General features: G+C 48.7%; 5 protein-coding genes and 1 non-coding gene across 6 annotated transcripts; 2 read left to right on the top strand and 4 right to left on the bottom strand.

Moving 5' to 3' along the window:
- Positions 1-2343: 2343 nt before the first annotated feature.
- Positions 2344-5870, bottom strand: VTN00DRAFT_450 (uncharacterized protein; the record flags this gene model as incomplete). Its single annotated transcript, XM_069430934.1, has 6 exons — positions 2344-2368; positions 2426-3603; positions 3653-3886; positions 3937-4136; positions 4191-5546; positions 5633-5870. 6 exons carry the CDS (start codon positions 5868-5870, stop codon positions 2344-2346), a joined length of 3231 nt encoding a protein of 1076 aa, XP_069291158.1.
- A 1300-nt stretch (positions 5871-7170) lies between these two features.
- On the bottom strand, positions 7171-7942 carry VTN00DRAFT_449 (uncharacterized protein; the record flags this gene model as incomplete). The annotated part of the gene is made up of 3 exons (XM_069430922.1): positions 7171-7264; positions 7337-7851; positions 7916-7942. 3 exons carry the CDS (start codon positions 7940-7942, stop codon positions 7171-7173), a joined length of 636 nt encoding a protein of 211 aa, XP_069291157.1.
- An 801-nt stretch (positions 7943-8743) lies between these two features.
- VTN00DRAFT_448 (uncharacterized protein) lies at positions 8744-10463 on the bottom strand (the record flags this gene model as incomplete). The annotated part of the gene is made up of 3 exons (XM_069430911.1): positions 8744-10072; positions 10129-10203; positions 10254-10463. 3 exons carry the CDS (start codon positions 10461-10463, stop codon positions 8744-8746), a joined length of 1614 nt encoding a protein of 537 aa, XP_069291156.1.
- Positions 10464-18511: 8048 nt separating this feature from the next.
- On the top strand, positions 18512-20078 carry VTN00DRAFT_447 (uncharacterized protein; the record flags this gene model as incomplete). The annotated part of the gene is made up of 3 exons (XM_069430900.1): positions 18512-18570; positions 18640-18882; positions 19889-20078. The coding sequence occupies 3 exons, from the start codon at positions 18512-18514 to the stop codon at positions 20076-20078; spliced, it is 492 nt and encodes a 163-aa protein (XP_069291155.1).
- A 702-nt stretch (positions 20079-20780) lies between these two features.
- VTN00DRAFT_t45 lies at positions 20781-20864 on the top strand. Its single transcript has one exon. It is a non-coding gene; the product is annotated as a tRNA-His (tRNA).
- Positions 20865-21510: 646 nt separating this feature from the next.
- On the bottom strand, positions 21511-23171 carry VTN00DRAFT_446 (uncharacterized protein; the record flags this gene model as incomplete). The annotated part of the gene is made up of 6 exons (XM_069430889.1): positions 21511-21803; positions 21893-22174; positions 22228-22522; positions 22636-22929; positions 23005-23042; positions 23123-23171. The coding sequence occupies 6 exons, from the start codon at positions 23169-23171 to the stop codon at positions 21511-21513; spliced, it is 1251 nt and encodes a 416-aa protein (XP_069291154.1).
- Positions 23172-23328: the final 157 nt, after the last annotated feature.

The raw sequence follows: 23328 nt of genomic DNA, 5'->3' as shown, positions 1-23328 counted from the left end.
AGTGCAGCGCTGGACTGGTCACGTCCGCTCGCCGACCGACTACCTAAAAAAGCTGCTAACCTTGCCCGCGGCCAATCCCCGAGCTGGGACGATCTGTTCTACACTATCCTTCTTGGGCCTTGGCTTGGGCTTGGCTCGGGTCATGCTCAGGGATTCTCGCCCAGGGTCACGGGCTGCTGTCCCGAACGGCAGACTCAAGGTTCGAAAAATAGAAAAAAAAAAAAAAAAAAAATTAAAAGTCAAGAGAGGACAGAGTCGACAGGTTCACCTTCATTCTTAGAAGGTTTTTTCACCGGCCTTGACGGATGCAGTATAGTATAATAGTTAGGTAGTATACTACAGACTACAGTACACTACTGTGCTGTACAGTAGACAGGACCAGATCTCAACCGGCTATATCGTCGAGTACTCTACCGGCCTGATTTGAAAGTTGACATTTTGTCCCTCAGTGCGGGTGAACCTACAATCGGAAATCCGATTTCATATTCAGAACGCAACCGTTGTGGTCCTCTTACTTAACCCAGCAGTTTCTCACAGGGGTAATCCATGCTCCAGATATGCCATGAGATGTTGGGGAAGAATCCCTGTCCTGCTCTCTGTGTAACTTCCTCCAAACCTTGTTCTACCTCTACCTACTCTGTAGCACGCCGCCTGTGATCAGACATGATATGGCATGGCATGACATGATCTGAGTTTGAGTCTTTAAACGTTATCCTCCTCTTACTCTTTTCAGTGGTTTTGCATGGAGAGAGAGAGAAAGGGAGAGGCACGGAAGCAAGCTTCCCTTTTCATCTCAGATCAAAATCGTACAGTAACAGTAGAGTCGAGTCCTTCTGAACCTAGACGTAGACCTGGACCTGGACTTACTCGAATCGATCGGCGACTTGAACTGATTGAGACCTGACCTGACAACACCTGGATGCGTTGTCGTTTTGCTAGAGGAGAGACAACAATTGGTTAATAATATAACATGATTGTATCTATCTCTGTCCTAGCGGCCTTTGTGGCTGGTCTGGGCTGGGTCTGAGTGCCGGGTACAGAACTCTGTCAGAACTCTTTTTCTCTCTGTTGCTCTATATATAGTTACAGCTACATACAACAAAGTACATACAGTACGTACCCTAACTAGCATGTTTAGCTATATATAGTCTCTGGGTCTGGGCTGGTTTCTGGGCAGAGAGAGAGAGAGAGAGATAGAGAGCATAGCAGGCGAACTAAATACAGCAAATTAACTGCATGCATTGCACGCCATCTATTTTTTCTTCCTGGCTTACTTATACTTGCATTTACATTTACCTGCCAGGGATTGATAGATAGAGGATAGAGACATATCAGTACGAGTTACTGTATGTACATGTAAGGGTGGGCCTCAATGTTAGACCAAGCTCGTCGGGTTTATCTTGAAAGACAGAAACAAGAAGAAGGGATTGGGCAAAGAACTGTATAGTAGGCCGTTGTTACCAGCAATATATTGCAATTGCTACCTTGAGTTGACCACAAAGGCCAAAAGCTATCTGAAGTGAGCATGATTATATACATTGGGAAAACAGAAGGATCAGTGGGTCAGTTCCTTCTGTAGTTAATCTACTGATCCAGTCACCTGACCTGAGTCATGTGGTCAGGTTACTCATCTTCGGTTCTGGTGTCTCCCTCGATATCCTAAGACGAGGCTGTGCCGTAACAGTACAGTACACCTATTAGATCCAAACGCCAAGTACCTGCTGAGGACTTACTGCCCAGGCGGGGTGGATGGATTAGATGAATGGATGCAGACTTGGTATATACGAGATATGTGTCCTTTTAGCAAGAATGATATCAACAATTCCTTGGAATAAACAGAACAGAGCAGAAAAAGGTATGGTATAGTCTGCGGTATGGACTGCAAATAAATGAGAATAACTGCAGAACTTCTCAATTCAACTTCTATATTTATTTATTACTAGGTAGGTAGGTACCTAAATATATACAAACCATGCGGTACCACATCTATCTAGATATTTTCATTTCTTTTCTTCTATCTGGATCTCATTATATGCAAAAAGAGAGAGATATATATCAAAGACATAATCAAGCGCTCGCTCGCTTTCCTGCATGCATGACGTAGAACCCCAAACGCAAACATATAGACAGCAAATTGCGAGGATATATACCATGTCATATGATTCGCTCAAAAAGCAAAAACGGTTGCGCTTCTTATAATCAAAACTCCCCTGCAGTCGTCTCTATTCCTTTTCTTGCCTCTCTCGTGTCTCATCCTGGGCGTGATTGTTGATAAACCTTTGTGACGTAATGGCGTATTGTATATACAAGAAGGAAAGGACAAAATCGGCTAATACAGCCAATTTAACCGGCTATAGTGAGGACGTATCTGCACAGAAGCGTTAGACTGAAACAAATAGACAATGACCAATGGGGTTAGACTTACGAGGTAATGCTCTCCATCCTCTCTGTCGTCAGCTTCAAACTGACCCGCAACAACTCCTCCGCGATCTTGGGCTCCTGCTCCCTCAGCTCCTTCCACTTCTCCATCCCCAGAACCCAAGTAACGCAGTCCTGCTCCGCCTTCACCGTCGCCGTGCGTCTCGTCTCGCCGAAGAAGGGGAGCTCGCCGCACGGCCGTCCTGCCACGATCAATTCGAAGTATCTTCCCTGCGGCATCTCGTACTCGGCGCGTAACATGCCCGACTCGAGCAGGTAGAAGTTCTTGGCGATGTCGCCTTCGTGGTAGAGTACCGTGCCGGCCGGGTAGAACTCGCGGACGAAGTACGCGCAGGCGGGGAACCAGAAGTCTTCGTTTTGGGTCGTCATGCCCTGGAAGGTCTGGAGGAGGAGGGGCAGTGGTTGGCGGAACGAGGACCATTTATGCCGGGTGGTGACAGCCGTTTCGTCTTCGCGGAGAGTGGTCATGGCAACTTGTTGGAGGTAGCGGCGGCGGGGGGAGTTTATCAGTGCATCTGTCAATGCGGGTTGGGGTTGTGGTTTGGGAACGTCTAGAGATTGGGGCGATTCTTCGTTCGTTCGAGATAGGGCTTCCGTGCGACTGTAGAAGACCTTGAGGTACTCGTTCTCGCAAAATTCTAGGGCCGAGTTAAGGTCTTCAAAGATCTGCACCTCGTTTTCCTCTCTGAAGAGCCCGACGTTCTGCAGGCTCCTTCCAATGTCCCCTTGCACGTTCAGGCCGGAGATTATGGCTTGCACGTTCCGTTTTCTAAGAATGCGGTTGATACGCGTGAACGCTTCAGCGGCCGAGAAGTCGAGACCGTTAACACGGGAGAAATCCAATACTAGGAAGCGGATGGGGCGCTTGTGGAAGGCTTCCTCTTCGATGAGACCGCGGATCGTGTTCTCGACGTCAACGATCGTTCCGAAGAAGAGGAAACCGGAGAGCTTGATTATAAGCGTCTGCTGGCCCGCCTCCCTTAGGAATCGTTGCTGAATGGGGTGTCGTCTGACGGTTGAGGCAGTAAATTCGCCCGAATACGTTGCTCTGATGGCGGATTTGCGAGACGTCTGAACGACAAAGTTCACGCAGGCAAGGATTATACCAACGAAGATGCCGACGACAAAGTCCACCGCGCCCATGGTGACAATGATGATTACCACCTGATAGGGTCAGTATACATGCTCGAGTGCTGCGTGGTTGCTCACGTACAGTTAGATATTCCAGTTTGTGCAGCTTCCCCCACGTATCGACCAATGCTTCTTCCATCAATTCAATACCAAGCATGAAGATAAGTGCTCCAACCACCATGATTGGTATGTATCCAATGATGACCGGCCCAACAATGAGAATACCTCCAGTAGCGGCAGCAAGCATTAGACCTGCTAGTCGGGAGTTGCCGCCGCTGTCGATGAACAACAAACTGTTCGTATACACGAGGTAATTCTGGTCCACGTTAGTAGGGAGTACAGATGTAGATGTATCCAACGCCTTACCTGTATGCTGCCCATACATCCCGAAAGGACGTTTGTGACGCCATGAGCAATAAGCTCTCGATCCACATTAAGGTTATCTTCACCCGTGGAGATTCCCAGAGCTGGAACGTTGATCGGGACATGGAGCACACCGAAGAAAGTGAGAGCAAACATCGCCGGGATAGTATCAGCAAGCGCGGACCAATTCACGGCTGAAAAGTCTGTGGACGCATTAGCAATACAACATGTACTGCTCGTCTGAGCTTGAGACTTACCGTATAGCGTGTAAAAGTGGTACCAAGGGTTTTGAGACGACGGAGCAGCAAACACCCACCCCTTGCTGCGTAGAGTATCCAACGGGATTTTCGAAATAAATTTGACAAGGTAAAATATAGCGGCCACCATGATGAAGTAACCACCAACAAGGAAATTCGATCTGACGAAACGCTTCAGAACAAGGAGACCAATTGCGAGAAACAGGGGTATCGTCCAAAGGAAAATGGTATCAAGTTGGAAAAGCTTGTGCACAGTCGTCAGGTTATATTCGAGGGTGCCAGGCAGTCGAGCTGAGACCTCAACACCGGTAGTAACCAGGAACCAGCCAACACCTCCAATGCAGCCTATTAAGATGTGTCGGGGAAAGAATCCGATCAACGACCCCAGCTTGCAGGCGCCCATGAGGAAGAACACCGCTCCTGTCAGGATGGAACTCAGGGCGAAGGACAAAATGCAAGTTGCTAGAACAGATCTTGGGTTGTCTTCGCCAATCCTACTGAGGATCATGAATGCCATTTTGTGGAAAAACGGGACGACCTCAATCATCTCACTGCCTACTCCACCTTTGAAGATAGTTCCTCCACAGGAAAAGACCAATTGCGCGATTATGGTACTGACATAGAACATCGATATGCCATCAGAGCCAAGATCAGCAAACATGGGTTCACCCAGGGGGAAGAGGATCATTCCGTAGGATAATGCATCGAGGATATTGAGGAGAAGTCCGAGAAGCACTGACGGGAACAGGCTAGCAGGATAAACCACGCCGTTCTCCCATATGGCATGTCTGTCCCAGGACTTCGGGTTCGTGAGCAGCAGACGGAACTTCTCCCCCTTTGAGTATGCCGTGCTAAATATGCTTTGTCGGGCTTTACTGGAAGGAATCTGACTCTCAATGTCCCCCGCAGATCCGTAACTTGGACGATACGTCGACCGTGACGGCTTTCGAAGCAACGACGTCTGCTCATCGTCGGAAACCTCGGGCTCGTCGGTTACCGTGAAAGCGGGTTCGATGTGAGATGGATCTTTTCTTATTCGATTTTGGTTCCTTTCGTCGTCACTTGGAGGAGAATTGCGTATCATCGCAGTCAACGCTGACGAACTGGAGAACCGGGAAGAAGGGTCTGCGAGAATCTCTGGCTCCCTGACTTCTTTTGCCACTTCTGTCCGCGAGCTGGAGGCCTCCGAAGAGACATCCTGCTCCTGCTGGTGATTTTGAAAGGAATCTAGATCCGGTAGGGCACCATTTTGTCCTGGAATAGATGCACTCAAGACAGACTCAGCATCCGAGAGCGCCAGGGAAGCGAGTTCAGCGGTCTGCTCTCGAACGCCCTGGGAAGAATACTGGGCTGGATCTGCATTGCCACCGTGCAGGTTAGTACATATGATGTTCCTTCTCTGAAACCCAAATTAGCTCAAACGATTGATGCAGGGTCCATACCTAATGCACCATGGTAGGACCGGTGATAAAAAGATCTTGCCGGAGTCCTCAGGCTGGTTCCGATGTATGCTGAGGTTTCAGGTCGAGAAGGACTGGTGATGAAGCCATTGCTCGAATGTTCCCCATTGATCGCAGCGGCCGTAGAGCCGGTCTGCGCGTCGTCATCTACGAACGAAATGGTGTCACGGTGTGAGAGATGAGAGTCGTTCTGACCACGAGGGTTCGAAATGCCGGGCATGTCGATTCACAGCCGCCCAACTGTCCGCCGCAGCATAAATAAACAGAGGGCGAGTTGGACGTGCAGGATGCCAGAGCCTCCCAGCTCCAGCGGAGAGTCCTTAACCAAAGAAGTTGAGGTTTGGGATAGACGGATAAAGATGACGCAAGGACCAGGGAGAGGTTCGAGCAATTGGCATTGCTTTGCAGGATCAGAATCAAAAGAGCAGGGAGGAATAACAGACGGACGAACAGCAGGAGATAAGAGGCGCGGAGTATGGAGATTAGAAGCTATCTCGAGTCATTCGCAAAAAGTTAATCGTAAGAGCAGCGCTTTATCGCGGGTGGAACTCTTAGGCATCGCCACCGGACTGGGGTTGGAGTCAAACCGCGCTGGGCGGAACGGCCGTCCGTGGTTCGCCGGTCCAGCAAGCGGCTCTCTTTTGCTGTGAGCTCCGCGCTGTCAGATCGACGATCGTTCAATTGTTTATGTCTGGCCCTGAAAAAAAAACCGCTCTCTTCTGCCCCCAGTAACGTTGCTATACTTATGGTTTTCCGCCGCATGCAGCAATTGATTGGCCTACAGGTGACAGCTGCGATCCGGGGTGATCGTCTCCCGAAATCCCGAGTCTTTCACACCGTTTTTTTCTCTGGTCAAACCCCGCCAGCTATGAGTTTTCACATGCTACCCCGCTTCCTGCAAGAGGAATTGGTCTAAAAAAGGTCACAAAAAACTACGCAGTGCTTGCTGTCGATGGGGCAACATGGAAAGCGTCCTGGTCCCCTAGCTAAGGTGGTAAGTACGTTGACAGCTGATACGTCCGATTTTTTTCGCACGCAGATGACGTTAAACCTTGTTTTTTCTCTAGTCCATCGTGCGCGCGCATTGCACGGGCCATCCAGACGATCTCATGCATCTATGCGGTAGCAATGTCTTATATGCTCGCTGAATATTCCCTCAGTGAAGCGGTCAGACACACATCTGGTCTCACCATAAGCCTTGCCAGTTGCATAATTCACATAGTCGATGGATCTCTCCTCTAAACATGCAGGGGAGCTTGTAGTCACTTTGCATCCATGAGACTTGGAAATTCTATTTATTACGGCGCCGTGTTCCGTTGGGGTAATCCCGAGCAGCACTAGATATACTTTTGCGGATCCAAAACATCTCTCATTTTTCATGCTTCTAAACAGAACCTTGAATATGTAGCCTTTGTCGTAAGCATCATATGCATTGTACATAAAATTCCTGGGTATCCCGACGAACTCCCAACTCCACCTGTACTGACGTGGACTATATCTCCAAAGTGCAGACTCATATTTCAGCTCAGGCGCTGGAGAAAACCTTGCGCAATCAGCCGCTCCACATCACCTTGACGCACGTAGAATTGACTGTTCTTCGTTAAGTTGATGGCACTGTATCGAGCAACGATCATCAGCAACCATCCCCAAGACTGATGAAAAGCGAAGAAAAGAGGTAATGCATACCCGTACTCCGTCTGGATCTCCCCCGCATCCTTCAGCACTCGCACGTCAATGAACAAATCCTTGGGAGGCTCCAGACTACCAGTGAGGTCGATATCCGTCCACTGTCCCTTATACGCAGCCAACATATCACTGTATTGCCTGAAATATTCCTCCTCCTCCGGACTGAGCGAGCTCTTATTTCCGCTCTGCGAGCTCACCGGCCCTTCCTCCGTCTCGTTCGGCTGCTGCTGTTCGAGCACATCAACGCCGTTCCAGCACATCTCCTCCAGCTTTTCTGTACGAACGCGGTGGTACGCAAGCAGGCATCGCTTGTTCCGGCGCATGCAGAGGTGGTCGACCAGCAAAGCGCACGCGGTGGCTGGTTCGGAGGAGGGGTTGAAGGTGCCTTCGAAGGGGGCCAGGAGGCGAGCAACATCTTTGTCGAGATCTCGAACTTCGCGAGCGACCGCACGCACCATTTCCGTCTGATACGGAGGAAGATGGGCTAACGTTTGCGTGCGTTTCGCATGTTGGACCTGTCGTTTAGAAAGAATCAGTCAGTAGAGGGGTGGGGCAGTTGTCTTCCGCTCTGAGACTCACCAACTTGTTTCCGAGTTCGCCGTACATTTTTTCGATACGGCGGATGTTGGTCGTTTCAGCCCCGTTTCATATCCTGCAAAGAGAGAGACCGTGGAGGTTTAGATATCCCTTCTCTTTGTCCAGTATGATATCCATACGGTCCGCTCTTGGCGGCGGAATCACTGACGCGCTTGGCCGCGTTGGCGTGAGCGACCTCGGAAGAGCGACTCCGTCCCCAAGTTAGGTAGCCGCGCCGAGTTGCCGCTTCCGTTTATGCTACGAAGTACTCCGTACTCCACATCCGAACATCCTTGACTCTTAGGCCAGTGGCTAATAATAACAATCATCACTTGTTGAGACCAAAAGAAACCAGATCTATGGCTGTTCTTCAGCTAAATTTAGTTCTTGTCGTACTAACAGACCCAGCGCTTTGACATGTGTTTCGGATTCTGCAACATGGGATGAACTGCTCCCTCCCTCTCTCTTTTGTCGTTGGAGAATGCCGGAACCAAATATGTCCATTTGCTTCAAGATCTCATTTTCAGATTTTATGTCCTTTACTGGACCAACATTACATACAGTACATAAGCGTCGTGCCAAAGACATGGAGAGTGTCAGGGTATTGGTACCGCTACTTCGAACCAACAACCCGGCAATTCGACCGCCAAATCTGCCAAGAGAGGGCATGTCCCCGAAAATATCGCAATAGAACAAAGCAGAATGCCAGTTGCACATTTACACGAACTCCACAGTCTTGCAACGCGCCTAGGATGCTAGAAAGCCCGAACAAAATCAAAAGCACACGTCAAGATCGTTACCTTCGTCACATTTCCGGTACACAATGGAAATTCAGAACCCAGATGTTTGAGAATTGAGCCATTGGTCAAATTCCTTACCAGCTTCGGCAGAACCTACCTCGTGGCGATGGTGGTGGTTGTGGTTCAAATCCCAGACTTCATGGCCATCCGTGAGCGGCTGCATCCCAGGATGATAAACCGGTTGCACATGATACTGGGCTGGATTTGATGTCAGAGAACCGTGAACTGGTAAATAACTATTCGTTGCAGTGTCTGCTTGCCACAGAGCATACTGAGAATTACCGTAGGCCCTGCCTGCAGCTCCTACCTCCGCTGATGATTCGCCATCGAAAGCCAGCAACTGGGGATCCAGTTGGCTGTCGTCAAGCTGGCCAGGCGTGGTCGCATTCGACTGCGGCTGGAGCAAATCATGATGCACGCTTCCTGGAAGGCCTGCCAGTGTTGCAGTCGGGCTGTATTGGACTCCAGGAAGTCCAACTTTGCGCATTCGCACATCCTCCACATTCGGACCCATCATACTAGGGTGAATCGATGTCTGGAAGTAATGCGTCTGCTGTGGCGGCGAAAGCATACCTGGCATTGGCCTGCCAGGGTTGGTGGCCTGCCAGGACGATCGGTTATAGACACCGGCGGGGAATAGATCTTGGTCGAAGGGCGTTGTGTCGCGGCTCTCATAGCAGCTGTCAACCTCGGAACTCCTGGCTCTTTTCCGGGTATGTGATGGCGAAGAACGAAGATCGTATTCTGGGTCATCGAGATCGCTAGGTTCGTCCTGCATAGAGCGCCTCTTCTTAGGCGGAGTCTGGTTCTTGTTTGGCGCGAATTTGTATCCTGGATGCGCTTTCTGGTGGTTGTCTCTTTCTATTATCGCCAAGAGCTCGAACTTCTCCCTGATCTCCGGAGGTTCAAGAGGCCAGCTCTGACCGGAAGCTCTGGAGACTACCTGATGGTTGTTCTGCGCGCACCATTCCTTCGTCCTCTCTGCATAGGCGGATCGATAGAGCATGAAAGAATTCATTGGTCTTGCAATTTTCCCATTCTTCTGCTCAACCTCCTTGCGACGGACTTCAATGGGTCGATTCACCCAAGCCTCCATGTCCTTGATGGGAATATGCGTCAAATTTTTCGTCAATTCGCTCAAAGGGGCAGATATATGTGGGCTTGACCCTCTTTCTGCTTTACCCTGCTTGTTACGACGCCTGGTCCTTGGAGCTTTCATCACTCTTACTTTGTCGACGCCCATGTTCCTAACGGCGAGAGGGGACCTGGGTGGTGGGATTGACCTTCCGCTGCGCGTTATGATACCTTCATCAGCAACCGCTGGAGGTGTGTTGACTTGGACGGGGTGCGCGAATGCCTGCTATAATTTGTCAGTTTGGTTGTTGACTCATCACACAAATGATGCCATGGACTTACCGAATGCTGAACAGGCATGATCTGAGGGTAATCGCTTTCAGAAGTGTGATATACAGATGTCGAACCATATTCGTCCTGGTACTGTCAGCTCTATCAAGCGACATCACACAGACACGAGAACTGACACTCAAAAATGACGCTCCACTGTCGTGGCTATAAGACACGTTGTGAGAAGCCATTTCAGGGTGCATGATAGCGGGTCCGAAACGCTCATCGCGTGCGTAGGCTGGCGGGATGATGGCGCAAGGCTCCAAAGGAGGCACGGAGCGTGGCTCTCCGTCTGAGGATTGGGGAGGCGATAGCGGTGGTCCGCTCATAATCCTTCCAGTAGCCATACTCTGACGAGATCACTGATCCAAGAGTCGCTGTCGAGACTGTCGGTGACGCGAATTGAGAAAACACTTGTCAATATCGATAAGTGTCTGGTCGCAAAGTCGCTCACTTGTACAGAAGCTCACAAATTTTATCCAAAAGGACTATCTGGTAGAGATCACTTTCGAGCCTACTGTCGTTCTTGTGATTAGTGGTGAGTACTTGTGTGTGTTATTCTCGGGCAACGTCGTCTCTGTTGCGTTGCTCTGGTTTCGGTTGGGTTCGGCTTAACAAAAGTCCTTGGAAGCATGCCACCACAAACAATCGTCAGGCGATATTGTCGAACTTCCTTGAGCTTTCTTTTGAGAGAAATTTCGCATTGAAAGTTCTCCGGATTCGCAGGTTCTAGCAACTATCTCCAGAGGTGGCGCTGGCGAATGTGAAAGACGAGGAGACAAATCCGCATAAACCCCAAGGGAGATGTTAAGAAAGAATCCCTAAGCCTCAAGTTGCGGGGCTCCCTTGGATATATCTATGCTGCAAGGGTTTGAGAACAGATCTGAAGAGGATAGATGAGTAAGGTGCTATCCGTGGAAGAGGAGATGGGGGTATCGCACTGTTTATGGATGAAATATTGCAGACACCCGGTTCTAGATGCGGAACCTTGGCTGGCACGGACGGGGAGGCTGAAACTGAGCCTAGAGAGGACCTGGCGGTGGCAGTGCGATCAGGCGGAGCCAGCAATCAGAGCCCTAGCGTCTGAATGCAGGTACTGGCGGGGTGATGTCTCGTGGGACTCTTTGTTTAGTCTCCTTGAGTTGCTATACAAGGGACAGCAACACTCAGCACAGAGCTTTGAAATTAGGGCTCTTTGTCCCTTAAAATTGCTATCCTGGGAGGTAAAGAAGACCTGGTCCGCAGACGTTACAGGCGTCTGGATGCGGTACCGGAGGGCTTTTGATATAGCTCCAACAGTAAGGTTGACCACGTCAGGAGATCATGAGAAGAAACGCCAAGGCCACGCGCTTGCCAATCTTTGGATACCAATCTATAGTCCTGAGAGGATGGTACAATTTGATACACGACGAATTGATACGTACTTGGTTCCTCTACTTTGGCGGTCGCCATGACGGACTGTCCACTTGTATAGTGCTGGGCCCCAGATGTTTGGCTCACTATTTTAACCTAACACTGCTAGCCAGGAAGCATTGGTCCATCTAAGACCAGGAGCTGGTCAGCATAAGTTCAACACATGTCGGTGCGAGAGACCGAACTGCAAACAATATCGCTAAGGAGCTAGTCCCACTGATCCAAGATAGGACAAACAGGGTCGATCCTCATAGAGACACCTGGGGTGGTCTGGACTGGCTCTGCAAAACATCCACACAGCGGGCAGGGGTCTGTTGGTGTGGAGCAAGATACGCTTAACTACAGGGAAGGACAGCCCTCAAACGCCAGGTACCGTTCCATGGTACACTCTTGTGACTTGCAGGCTTTTCCTGGCATCGCCGCAGGAGAAACTCATCCAATGCTGGGTTCCGGGGTAGAGCTTCTGTGACTCGGTACATCTGCTGTTCGCCATTTTCGTCGTTACCTGAACACTTACTCGCTGGGGCCCTTTCCGAAATGGATAATAGTAGCTGTGCATAGCACGCATCGAGACATGGGTGCCAATGGATACTAGCAGATTTGTCAGATACCCATCTCTGGAACCTACGCGACTCAGGACTCGAAATCTCCGCTTCCAAAAAGGGCCGTACCAATATCTTTTTACCTTCTAATGCAAATAAATAACTCGATTGGTGGCGACTCGTCCGAATTTTGAGTCAAATTACACCGCTCTCGAGTCTCCCCGGCCGCTCTACGCGACGGTCGACTAGGTAGAAGTCGGAGTACTCCGTACTTGCACTGGTGTCGACTGTGACGATGGAAACCAGGGTCGGCGTCCTAGCGATTGATTAGACCTGTCTAGGCAATTAGTCTACCAACCTTTGTCGAATCTTTCCCGCTGCATTGTGGCTTGGTCACGTGGAAATTAAACGATTTGTCATTCTGGAATATGCACTGTATGTCGGACCTCAATAAGGTGGGTTTTGATGTCCCTGCTATAATTTCATAAATCTGGGAAGCGTTATCCTGGAAAACTGACCAACACTGTATTGACTCAGGAGATTACTTCTGTGAGATCCGATACGTGCCTTACCCAATGCAGGCACCTGTGTCTTGGGGATCCTTACTGAGAAACTCCAACAGTCGCGCGTTAAGATCTGTATCATTATTGGGGAGAGAATCTGAGCCAGTGAGATCAATCCCTCTTTCGACGCAGCACTGGACGATATTATATTACCTAATTTTTTTTTAGCGTTTCCCTGTGACTGAAAGCTGCGCCGCACGTCCGGCGATGTAGTTCCGTATTTTTGCATTAGGCTCCAGAACCTGCCACATAGATTATCACTTGTGGACGCGCATTCTCTGCCACGAATCCGTTTCACGATTTCATATCCTATTATATACCCCAGGCAGGGATCTCGCCCATTTGGCAGGAACAAAAACCGGTCCTCTCCGATATGTCTTCCTCATATTAAGTAATAGGATCGGAACATACTGACTATTTTCTTACGAGGACGGGGGATATCGGGGATAGGTTTAATCGCGCAGAAAGGCATATGGTGATTTTATTGGACTCGTTGACTACCAGCATCCAAGCTCATTCAGGGGCCTGTCAAGTACTGTGCAATGGGCAAACTAACCGTTCTAGTGTGCATCTCCACTGATCTGATAGTATCCAGCACCATTGACGCAGCATTAGGGTTGACCGTCACCATACTGCACCCATCCAGACCCGAGGCAATGGTTCAATGTCATTCTAGAATACGGCCTCATATGCGCCAAGCGCAACGCATTCCCTTTCTGGTCATTGGAGATTGGGCAGACCTGATATCCACCCCCCTGCCTAGTGCGTCAAGCGTTATGACCCTTGACCACTTTTCAGAGCAGATCGTATGTGACTGGGACAACCCTGAATTTGTCAACACCGCCCTACCCGAGATCGGTGCTAGGGGTGCAGACAAGCTCTCTATCCCCGCGGAGAACAGATTGCTCTGAACGAAAGTACTGTAGTACAACCGCAAGGTCTGATGTGTGGATGTGTTTTACTGTATCGGGACTCGCCAGCGCGTGGCAGGGATCTGCACGGTCACTTTGGAGTCTAAGCCTCTCAGCTAGAGGAACAACGTTTTCGACTGCTAGAAGTCTGATTTGGCGACTTTGGAGACTTCATTGTCCAGCGTTTCGCGTGCGAAAGCCGTTTAGTTTCAGGATCTGAATGGCGCTTTGTCAGTGATCTGTTTCAGCCATGTGTTCCGGGCATCGGATTCAAGATGCTAAAGATATATTCTTACTGTTGCCCACTTCCTCTCCAGAACGGGATGCTGTTTGTGTGAAAGAAGGGAAGTATTTCGAAACCTTCGAATACAAAGCTGCGGGGCGCCTCAATCCTTAGGGCACTCGAGCTGATGAGACGTTAAGGCCCCTGTATGATAACCAAATCCGAGACGCGCCTGCGCTAGGCTTGTGGATCGTGTTCGACCGAGAAAGTCCTAGGAAACCCCGCAGCTACCAAGTGTAGATCAAGCGACGATCTGCTACGCCGCGGCTTCTAGAGGTCTCTCAAGCAGCGATCTGATCTACAGATACATATCAGGTTGATGAAATAGCCAATCAGATCTGTCCAACAGGAAACCGTGGGCTCTCACTGGTCAATTCAGCCGTAGGCAGTGAAAAACGCTCGAATCGCGACTAAAGAATAAGAACACTATAAACAACCGGAAGCTTGACACCCTAGCAGCCGTTAGGAACTAGCGCATTTCTGGACGCAAGATGAGACCGAGGTGGTCCGAACTTTCTGGATCTTCGATTGTCCGCTCGCATGCTCCGTATTTGGGCAAGGCAACCAAGTCACAGGATGTTTAGGGGGGGAATGAGGTGGGAGATATCCTCTCGGTGAGCGCACCACGGAACCCATCGAGCGGCTAGGTATACTCCACACTCCATACACTGCTAAGTACTGTACTTCTGCGATGATACTGACGCTCGAGGTAACTATTTGGAATTCTTGGCCGAACAGAAGGGCACGAGCGAATGAAGTATGCTACCACGTTGCGCAGCACGTCACCCCATACTTCACACAGCCCACCTGTCACTTATCCAAACACGAGGACGCTGAGGTTTAAGTTAAGGATGCATCGTCGGCTGGGTTTTGTGGAGTCTCCAGTCTCCCACCCCTTTTGGCGGCGGGACAGCGGCCGATCGACCGGTGTGGATCTTGTCTGCTCGACACAACCATACTGTCGGGCAACTAAGCGACTCGGAAACACCCTGAGGTCAAGGGGGAAGTGCAGGAGAGGTCAACAGAGGCTTCCGATGCGATTCGTGATGCTCGCGCGCTGGCTCTCGATAGGTCCTTTGCGTCCGGCCCAAAAAGAAGCTCGCCAGTGCTACACCTGCAGAGCGGTTAAACCACGGCATGGACTATGCACTGTATAGGAGTGTGCTCTGTCTGCACGTCTACATATCTCCCTTTACTTCCTGGGTATAGTAAAAATACCAGCTATTGCACGTGTCGATCGTCGATCGGTGAGTTTGCGTAGCGGCTGCAACGTGTCGTCAAATATATTGCTCATGTCGTGCAATTTTCCATCAGCACATATTGGTCCGTCGCTCGACTCTGCGATGAGGAGTCGCGGTGCCCAACTTCCCCAGAGGCCTAAGGCATGCTAAGCGTCACGGCAGACGTTCTACAAAGACCAATTCCTGACTATTCATGGCACGTATGCCCATACGGTTTTCCTGGGGTCTCAGCCACCTGGCTATGCCCTTTAAGGACGGCTATTCATGGTGACAGCTGGAGGGGGATAGTATCCTAACCCGGACAAGGCGCCTGTCATCGAGAAGGACGAGGGAGAGGCCCGGAGGGGAGATGTGATGTGTAACGGCCCGCAATTGAAGGCGACGTGGGGCATCGCCGGAAATTCGGACTCATCAGAGGCTTGAAATCTATCTATACATCTCTCCGAGCTAAGCGCTCAACTGCCACCAGGGTTGACCGATCCGGCGCAGCCCTGGGGTCAGATAGGACAGGTTACATCCGGAGGCTTGGCTGGGGGAATGTCAAGAGTACGAAGCAGATAGATCGCCCAGGGATCGACACGACTTTAAACTATGTACATGACTACATGTTGTACTCCCAGGGCCTGAGCGGAGGCGTCGCTTATTGGACGAACAACTCTGTATTGTACGGCGCCGTTGAGATGGCTGCTGACTCGGTCAAGCCTGAAAATCGGGACGCCCTGAATTAGACACGTTAAGCAGGTCGCTCCCTTGATCGCTGTACTAGTTCTGCAGGGTAGAGTAGACAAGTCAGTGGCGCAGCGCGGCCCTGTCCTTGTCGCTTCTCTCGCTTCCATGCCGTGTCACTACCGGACAAGGATGACCCTGGCTTCTCTATCGTATCACAGCTTGCCCTAATGCGGCCGCGTTAAAACTACCCAGAAGCCTGTCCAAGAATGGGCAATAGTCCTGCTCACCGGAAATATATAATTTTAAGATTCGTTTCTCTGCACTGATGCACTGCAGTATTCGGAAACTATGTACGGTACTACGAGGCGCCTAAATTCGCGTCATGGCGTCTGATCCTAATTCCGGGGGAACAAGTCAAATTACACAGCGCGTGCACTGCCTGCACGTCAACGGGACATGCTAAGCCTGCCTAATTTCTGATTCCTTTGCGGACCCAAACTATCGGTACCAACATACACAGCGGAGACCCCATAACTGGCTAACTGGAAAAGTTGACCGTTCTTGTGGGTGGATGGACGTACAGTACATGTGCGTATATATGTATAGGTATGTGCTACGTGCATTATGCACTGTATGTCCGGAAGTGCCGTACATGTACATGTCCATGGATGATCTATCCGGGGTTTAGATACGAATAGATAGATCCTACCTAGGTAGATAAAAAAACAGAAGATAGAGTAGACAGACCATTGGTCATCGGGAAAAGCGCCTCTCTTCATCAAGCGCACTGTATTGTACATGCGCACTTCCATTCGTATCGTACCCCGTATGCTCTACAGCTCAAGTCTGCATACGTCATTTGTATTTGTAATCCTTACGAGCAGGTTAAAAAAAAAGTACCCAAAAATCCCACAGGCAGCAATATAACGTATGTACTGTACATGATTTATCTGAAACCCGCCCAAGATATTATAAATATCTCTTTTTTTTTCTGCGAAGACGCAACGCTGGAGCGGAAGATTTCGGATAATTCGGATATTATCTGCGACATGGCCAACCACGGAGCAGGATTAGAATGTAGGCAAGGAGAGAGAGAGAGGGAGGGAGGAAAAGGAGAGACAGAAGTTGAAGTTTTAAATCGAACCACATATGCAGCGTTATAGAGGTATATGCATACGTAAGCTGGGATAGATAGGTAGATCACTTTCTATGTAGGTAGGTAGGTAGACAGTCGCAGCGGTGTGTTGTGGATGGACGGATCTATCTATGTAAACTTTGTAAAGTAATAGTCAAGGTTAGAATAAATCGCACGTATACAGTTCACAGACACGATCTCTCAACCCTGACGCATATTTCGCTCAATATATTAATACTAGGGACCGAATATGAAATCATTGTGTCCTATCTTTACGCGCGATGCGATATAGATAGATCCTACTTTGCGGTAGAGTACATATTCAGAATCCAGAGTGATCTATTTCGCAGAATGATGCATCTAATATTTCCTCAGCTCAGCTCAGCTTGACCCAGCTCGACTCAACTCTGCAGACTGGACTAGACGAGAATAAAATAGACAGATAAATAAATATCCCGAATCCTGCATAATACAGGGATTCTATATAGATAATATATGCAGAGTATATATAGTGCAAAACTGAGGCTAGAACTAAAGCCACATAGGTATGTGATGATTTAGTATTATCAACTCTATTTCCATTATCTTTGTCTTTCTATTGTAGAACAAGTAAGCAAGTAAGTAAACAGATAGGTAGGTTGGAAGAATATCTACATAGATATCTATACAAGAACATGACGATGACTATGACTTGATAAATAGGGAAGATACAACAGGTAGGTTATGTAGCTAAGTAAGCCATCTAAATAAGTACCTATCCACCTAGATATCTCGGAGAAGTAGATCTCGGTTGAAGATCATAATATTATATAACACGGCGTGATATAATACCGATCGATATATGATATTTACTCTAATGTAGTAGATAGAATGGAACGGATGCAGAATAGATATAACCTTTCTGTTGAACAAAAAGGCAACACTCCTAGTTTGTTTCTCAGGATTTTACCTTATAATTCAACACATTCCCTTCCCCCGCACCTCTCTCCTAGGTTTGGACTTTGGTTACCTCTGATATTAATTTAATCCATTAATTAATACCCTTACGTCTATACAAGAATTTCGAAGGCTCAATCAGGATCAAGGCCAGATTTCCTTCTGGTCTAACAGAGAAGGGCGATTGTCGTAGTAGTATGTGGTTGGCTAGGCGGCTACACCAACCGAGAAATTTGCATGGATATGAAGGTGTTACGGCACAGCCAGCCTAGAGACCACGAGCAGGACAGACGAGGGGGGGATCCTATCACATGACAATGGATCAAAGATGATCCATCTGGATTCTTGATCCAACCTGACCTTTGATCCATCTATAGTCATGATCCACCGGATAGGTATTTCCGGGCAGAAATCAGCATGTATATAAGACGCTCCTTAACCATGGGGATTAGGACCCCGTGGTCAACTCAAATAGCAATCCAGATAGTAACATTGCTAGTAACGGCCTACTCATCTATCTCTTTCCCTTGCTTTCTGTCCTCAAGATAAACCTGACGAGCCTCCGCCTAAGAAGTCTTAGGCCCGCCGTTACAGAAGGCTGCAATAGCTCACCCCGCCAACACATCGTTCATTCTGCGCACGGCAGCGCAACTGCGAGCTCCATCTCAACGCAGACACTCAACCCTGACTAGGGAAACAGTGATGGCAGATATAGAGAAGACCCATCATATGCATGGCAAGGAATGTTTTGCTCGCGTCTTGTAGGCCAACTACATTCTTTGGTACCTGTACAAACTTTGAAGCCAGACTGGCCTGGTGTCAGGTGACAGCGGCGACGCCAAACTGAGCCTTGACGATGACGAAGAGAAAGACATGGAGATCGAAATCACTGCAGCTACTGCATTGGCGGGCTCAGATGAGGAGGTTTGGATGAAATTCCTCAACTGCCTGGCCGAACTCCTGTCCCCTGTGAAGGGTGGGGACTCTGTCACAGCAACAGCTGTCAGAGAGAGGGAAGACTATGTGGAGGTTGATGTTGTGAGGAATAGAGATTTTGGTCCCCGCAACACAGAGTATGTTAAAGTTTTTGAAGATACATAGCTACTTGAGTGCTGAGCAGTAAGTACAAGAGAATGAAATTATTGTACTGCATAAAGATGAGAAGATTAACAGAAATTAGAAGTCAATAAAGAAAGACAGCAAGCTGAACTCGCAGCTCTTGAAGATCTGACAATAAAGTATCTTGGAGCTTGCATTGATGCTTAGACTAGGCCCCTGTTCAACAGGTGTATAAATATATCTATTCTAAAAGCCTCCAACAATCTCTCCAGATCTATCTTGGCAAAGAGAAAGGGAGCAGACTCTGAAAGGCTCTCCTCTTCCTTGTAAGACCAATTTATAATTGCTATCTCCTCTCACAGATTGCCCTGAAATTTCCACAATTTCAGAATGTTAGAATAACCCTTGTACATCTGCTGAATTTCATTAAACTGCATTGAAAATATGTCATCAATATTGGTGGTGCTGACTGAAGTTGGGAGATGCACCTCCATTACGGCTTGAGGGGTTTAACCATAAATTTCAACAGAGCTGTGCTAAGCCACTCCATGTCCACACAGAGATTCAGCTTTTTGATGGGTACTCAAGGGAACCGCAGTTGCAGCCTTTATTGAACTACTTCAGCTGCAGCAAGAAGGCATGTCTGTTGTGTAAGACTTTTATGCAACTGTTCTCCCCAAAAATGAGGCGCAGAGGCAGATATGGGGTTGGCTATCCTGCCTAGGGTATGCCAAACTACACATTGAGCAAAATCCAGGATATTTTGCACAGGATTGAGGCAATGCTTGTGGATAGGGTCTGACAGTGGACTGGGGATCACAAGAAAATCACCCAGAACAATATTGCACAATCTACTATTGTGTCAGAACTGGACAGTTTCAACTTGAATGATACAGCTGCAAAGAGAGTAAACCAGGAGTCTGAGAATAAGAAGAGAGAACAGCTTTGAAAGAAAGATCTCCTTCTGTACATACGCGTTCAAGCACCAATATGGATTCCATCTAACTTAATGCAATATAGGAACAACCCGACACCTCTAAATCTGCAGTCCAAACCACTCTTTGAAGACGCACTGGGTTGGGGACTTGTTCGGCGGACCAAGCAAGAGGGGCTTGATTTCATCACTCTCGAGAACCTGGAGAAGTTCAGGGATGAGTTGAGTGATGGGGAGGACTCCGATGTCACTCATGCAGATGCAGCTCCTGAGTGATGACTAGTGAAACTTAAAATACGTCAATAGTGATGTAATTCCTCATGCTGATGTTTGTAATCATGTCTACTGTACGGAACAGCATCTCTCGAAAAGACCTGCCCTGAAATGTGCTACCCGAGAGGATCCCATGGAGTCTTTGTATTTTTGCCTCTTTTCTAAGGTTGGATCAATTGGTTGTCTGAATTGCCTTCAAGTGTCTAGTTTAGGCCGACCGCCGGGACGGGATGATCCCGATGGGAATGGGATGGGTTTCCCATCCCGTTTAAATCCGGATTAAGTTTTTGCAAAAAGCGGGATATGGGAATTTCCCATCTTATGTTAGATGGGAATGGGATTTTCTCTATCTAAGGTAAGATGGTTACAGGATTTTCCCATCCCATCTAAAATACCATCTTATTCCCATGGGATAAAGCCAAACCTCTCTAGGAATGTAAAAATCATGTGATAAATCCCAGAAAAAATCCCACGGGATGGGATGATACCCCCTAGGGATCCCGAATTCCCATCCCACGGTCAGCCTAGTCTAGTTAAAATAAACTTGCTCCCCCACGCCCTCGTCGTCTCTTTCAGCCCTATTTAATTCACGATATCAATGCAAATCAAGTCTTGCGGTCCTCTCGATTGTGTTGCATAATGTTCGGGAGACATGACCCGAACTAATTGATAGGAGATAGTCCAAGGACGCTCCCCAACAAATTGGGTGCTGTGGTGTAGGGGTAGCACGTAACGTTGTGGCTCAACTGCAGCTCCGTTCCGACCTGGGTTCGATTCCCAGCAGCGCCAATCCAAACCGGGTTATTCCAGAAAATGGAATATACGCTGTTATATTTTTTATAAAGTCTTTTCCTTGTTCTTTCGATCGGAAAGAAAATACATTTTTATTTATTTTCTTGGGCTGGATGCTGGAATGTGAACGATCCCTCCCCTCTGCTCTGCCTCAGCACGATCAATCATCTGGCCAGTCTACTGTATCTAGGTTGTGTCAGGCGAGTACAGCTAGATCCTATGGGGCCTTAGCTGATAGTAATTGGGAGCCATGGTTGGGACTACGGATAATCTGGTTAGAAATGTATATTTTAGGAGCGACAACTCAGTGACCTTTTTCTTGTTTTCAGAATTGCCATTTGGATTATCTCTTTTAGCCGCTACACTACTTCCTGCTGCAGGCTATAATATATATAAGCCTCTCCCCGTGTCTCATTAGGACCAAGAATCAAGTCTCTTTGGGTCTGTTTAGTTACTCCCTTAATCACAAGGGCTCTCAAGTTCTCAGATACTTCTTTTTTTCGCGCACGCCACTCCAGAATATGTCTACTTACGCATATTTATTATACAGTGTTGGAATCTCACCAGGCGCCATGACATCCCCATTTTACTAAGTACCTAATCGGTTTCTTACTATATATATAGGCTGTATACCTACCATGCCTCACGATGATGCTGTCTCTGCCTTGACAACGGTTTCCCGCTTCAAACCAGCCGTAAACAGAGGGGACTTTTGGAGCTTCTCCCAATCGTGAATGGCGAGACTGTTCAGGTTGGACGACTCTACAGCCTCTTTCCCCCGTTCCCAGAGTTCCTTTTCATACGCCGCCACCACGGCACCTAGAGGAGAGTAGTCGACTGATTTGTTGTTGTTTTTGTTCTCCTGCAGTGCGATCTGGATCTGGCGGTTTAACGACGCCGCATCGAGGATAGCGTTGTTGAGACCTTGGCCGCGGTCTGCAAAACAACAATCGAACGCTTTAGCAATTTGTCATCATCGGGGTGGAAATTCAATTCAATTTAGCAAAGGGAAACTAAGTACTCACGGAAGGTCATTGGATGAGCCGCATCGCCGGCCAAGGTGACGGTGGCGTTGCGGTTATCCCACGGCTGCGTGGGCCATTGTGAGAGCCGATTATGCCATAGTCGGGTATCAGGGGGTATTGACAGGAGGACTTTCCGGAAGGGGTCTTCGAAAATGCTGGCTCGTTGTCTCAGATCTTCTAGGATTTTCTCGCCAGAGGAGGACAGGCCCGTTTCAGATTCGGAGATCCATGATATGACCAGCATGAATTCACAGTCAGCTGGATTTGGGGCGTCACTGTGAACTGATTGCCTGTCAGGAAGTCGTCAATCTTAGGAACTATCAGAGAGGACTTACTCCCGAGCCACAAGAAGTATCCATCTGGATGAAACGCAATGCTGTACCGGGGATGAAGACCTCCCCTCACACTCCGAACGACATCCTCCGGTAGGCGCGTGATTGTCGCAGTGGCTACTAGAGGCAAAGGGCATAATGCGGCCTTCTCTTTCCCCAGCAGATATTCGCGGACCCGAGAATGGGCTCCCTCCGTCCCGATTAGTAGTCTTCCGGTTTCACGACTACCGTCCTGAAAGATGGCTGTCGCCGTTGCTGTCTTCGGATTGGACTCGACGCCAACGAGACGCTTACCGTACTGCAATCAGTTGAACAGTTTCAGCCAGATTGTACTTGCCCATCAGTTGTGTTAGGGAGGTAGGTAAGGCGAGAACGCGACTGTGTATGTGTATAAGTATGTAGTATACCAACCTGTATTTCAACCCCCGTCGCAATCAACTTGAGAAACCTCCTCCTCTGCAGACGGATATTGAGAGGCGCAGGCACATCGATGAGCCGTTCGCCCGTCTGTCCATTAAAGACGGACACGAAATCATCCTCGGACGGAACATGCGAGTCCACCTGGGCGGACTGAAGCTGATCGATCAATGCCTGCGGAAGACATTCGGACAGGCTTGACTGCGCCCAGTAGATCCCGTAATTCCAGTCTCGCGGGCGGGCGTCTGGGCGGGCATCCTGCTCGAAGACTACGCAGGGGATGCTTTGCTTTTCCACAGTCAGATATTTATTATCATCCCTTCTTTTTCCTTGGCAATTAATGAAATCCATTACTCGACTCACTTTCTTCAACACCTGCGCAATCAGCAGTCCGGCTGCACCTGTGGCACCCCCGCTATAATCAGCACAAATAAAAAAAAAATCCGTTTGGTTGACGGCTCGGTTGTTATCATTTACTTACCCGCGCCAATAACGAGGACACGCTGATCGTCTGAAGTTGCGCCATTCATTGTGTCTGAACGACCGGCAAAAAGGGTTTATACCTGTCCTTGAGACAACGAGAATTTGCACGGTCAATCCCAAATAAACACAAACCCCTCACTCACGAAGGACACGAATTAGCAGTAACAGGACCTGGCTTAGATTATTCCTATTTAATCGGTAGTG

The sequence above is a fragment of the Thermoascus crustaceus genome, assembly GCF_041956765.1.
Source record: "Thermoascus crustaceus strain CBS 181.67 unplaced genomic scaffold VTN00scaffold_1, whole genome shotgun sequence".
Classification (NCBI taxonomy): Eukaryota; Fungi; Ascomycota; class Eurotiomycetes; order Eurotiales; family Thermoascaceae; genus Thermoascus; species Thermoascus crustaceus.
This window is presented reverse-complemented; position numbering and strand designations above follow the sequence as displayed.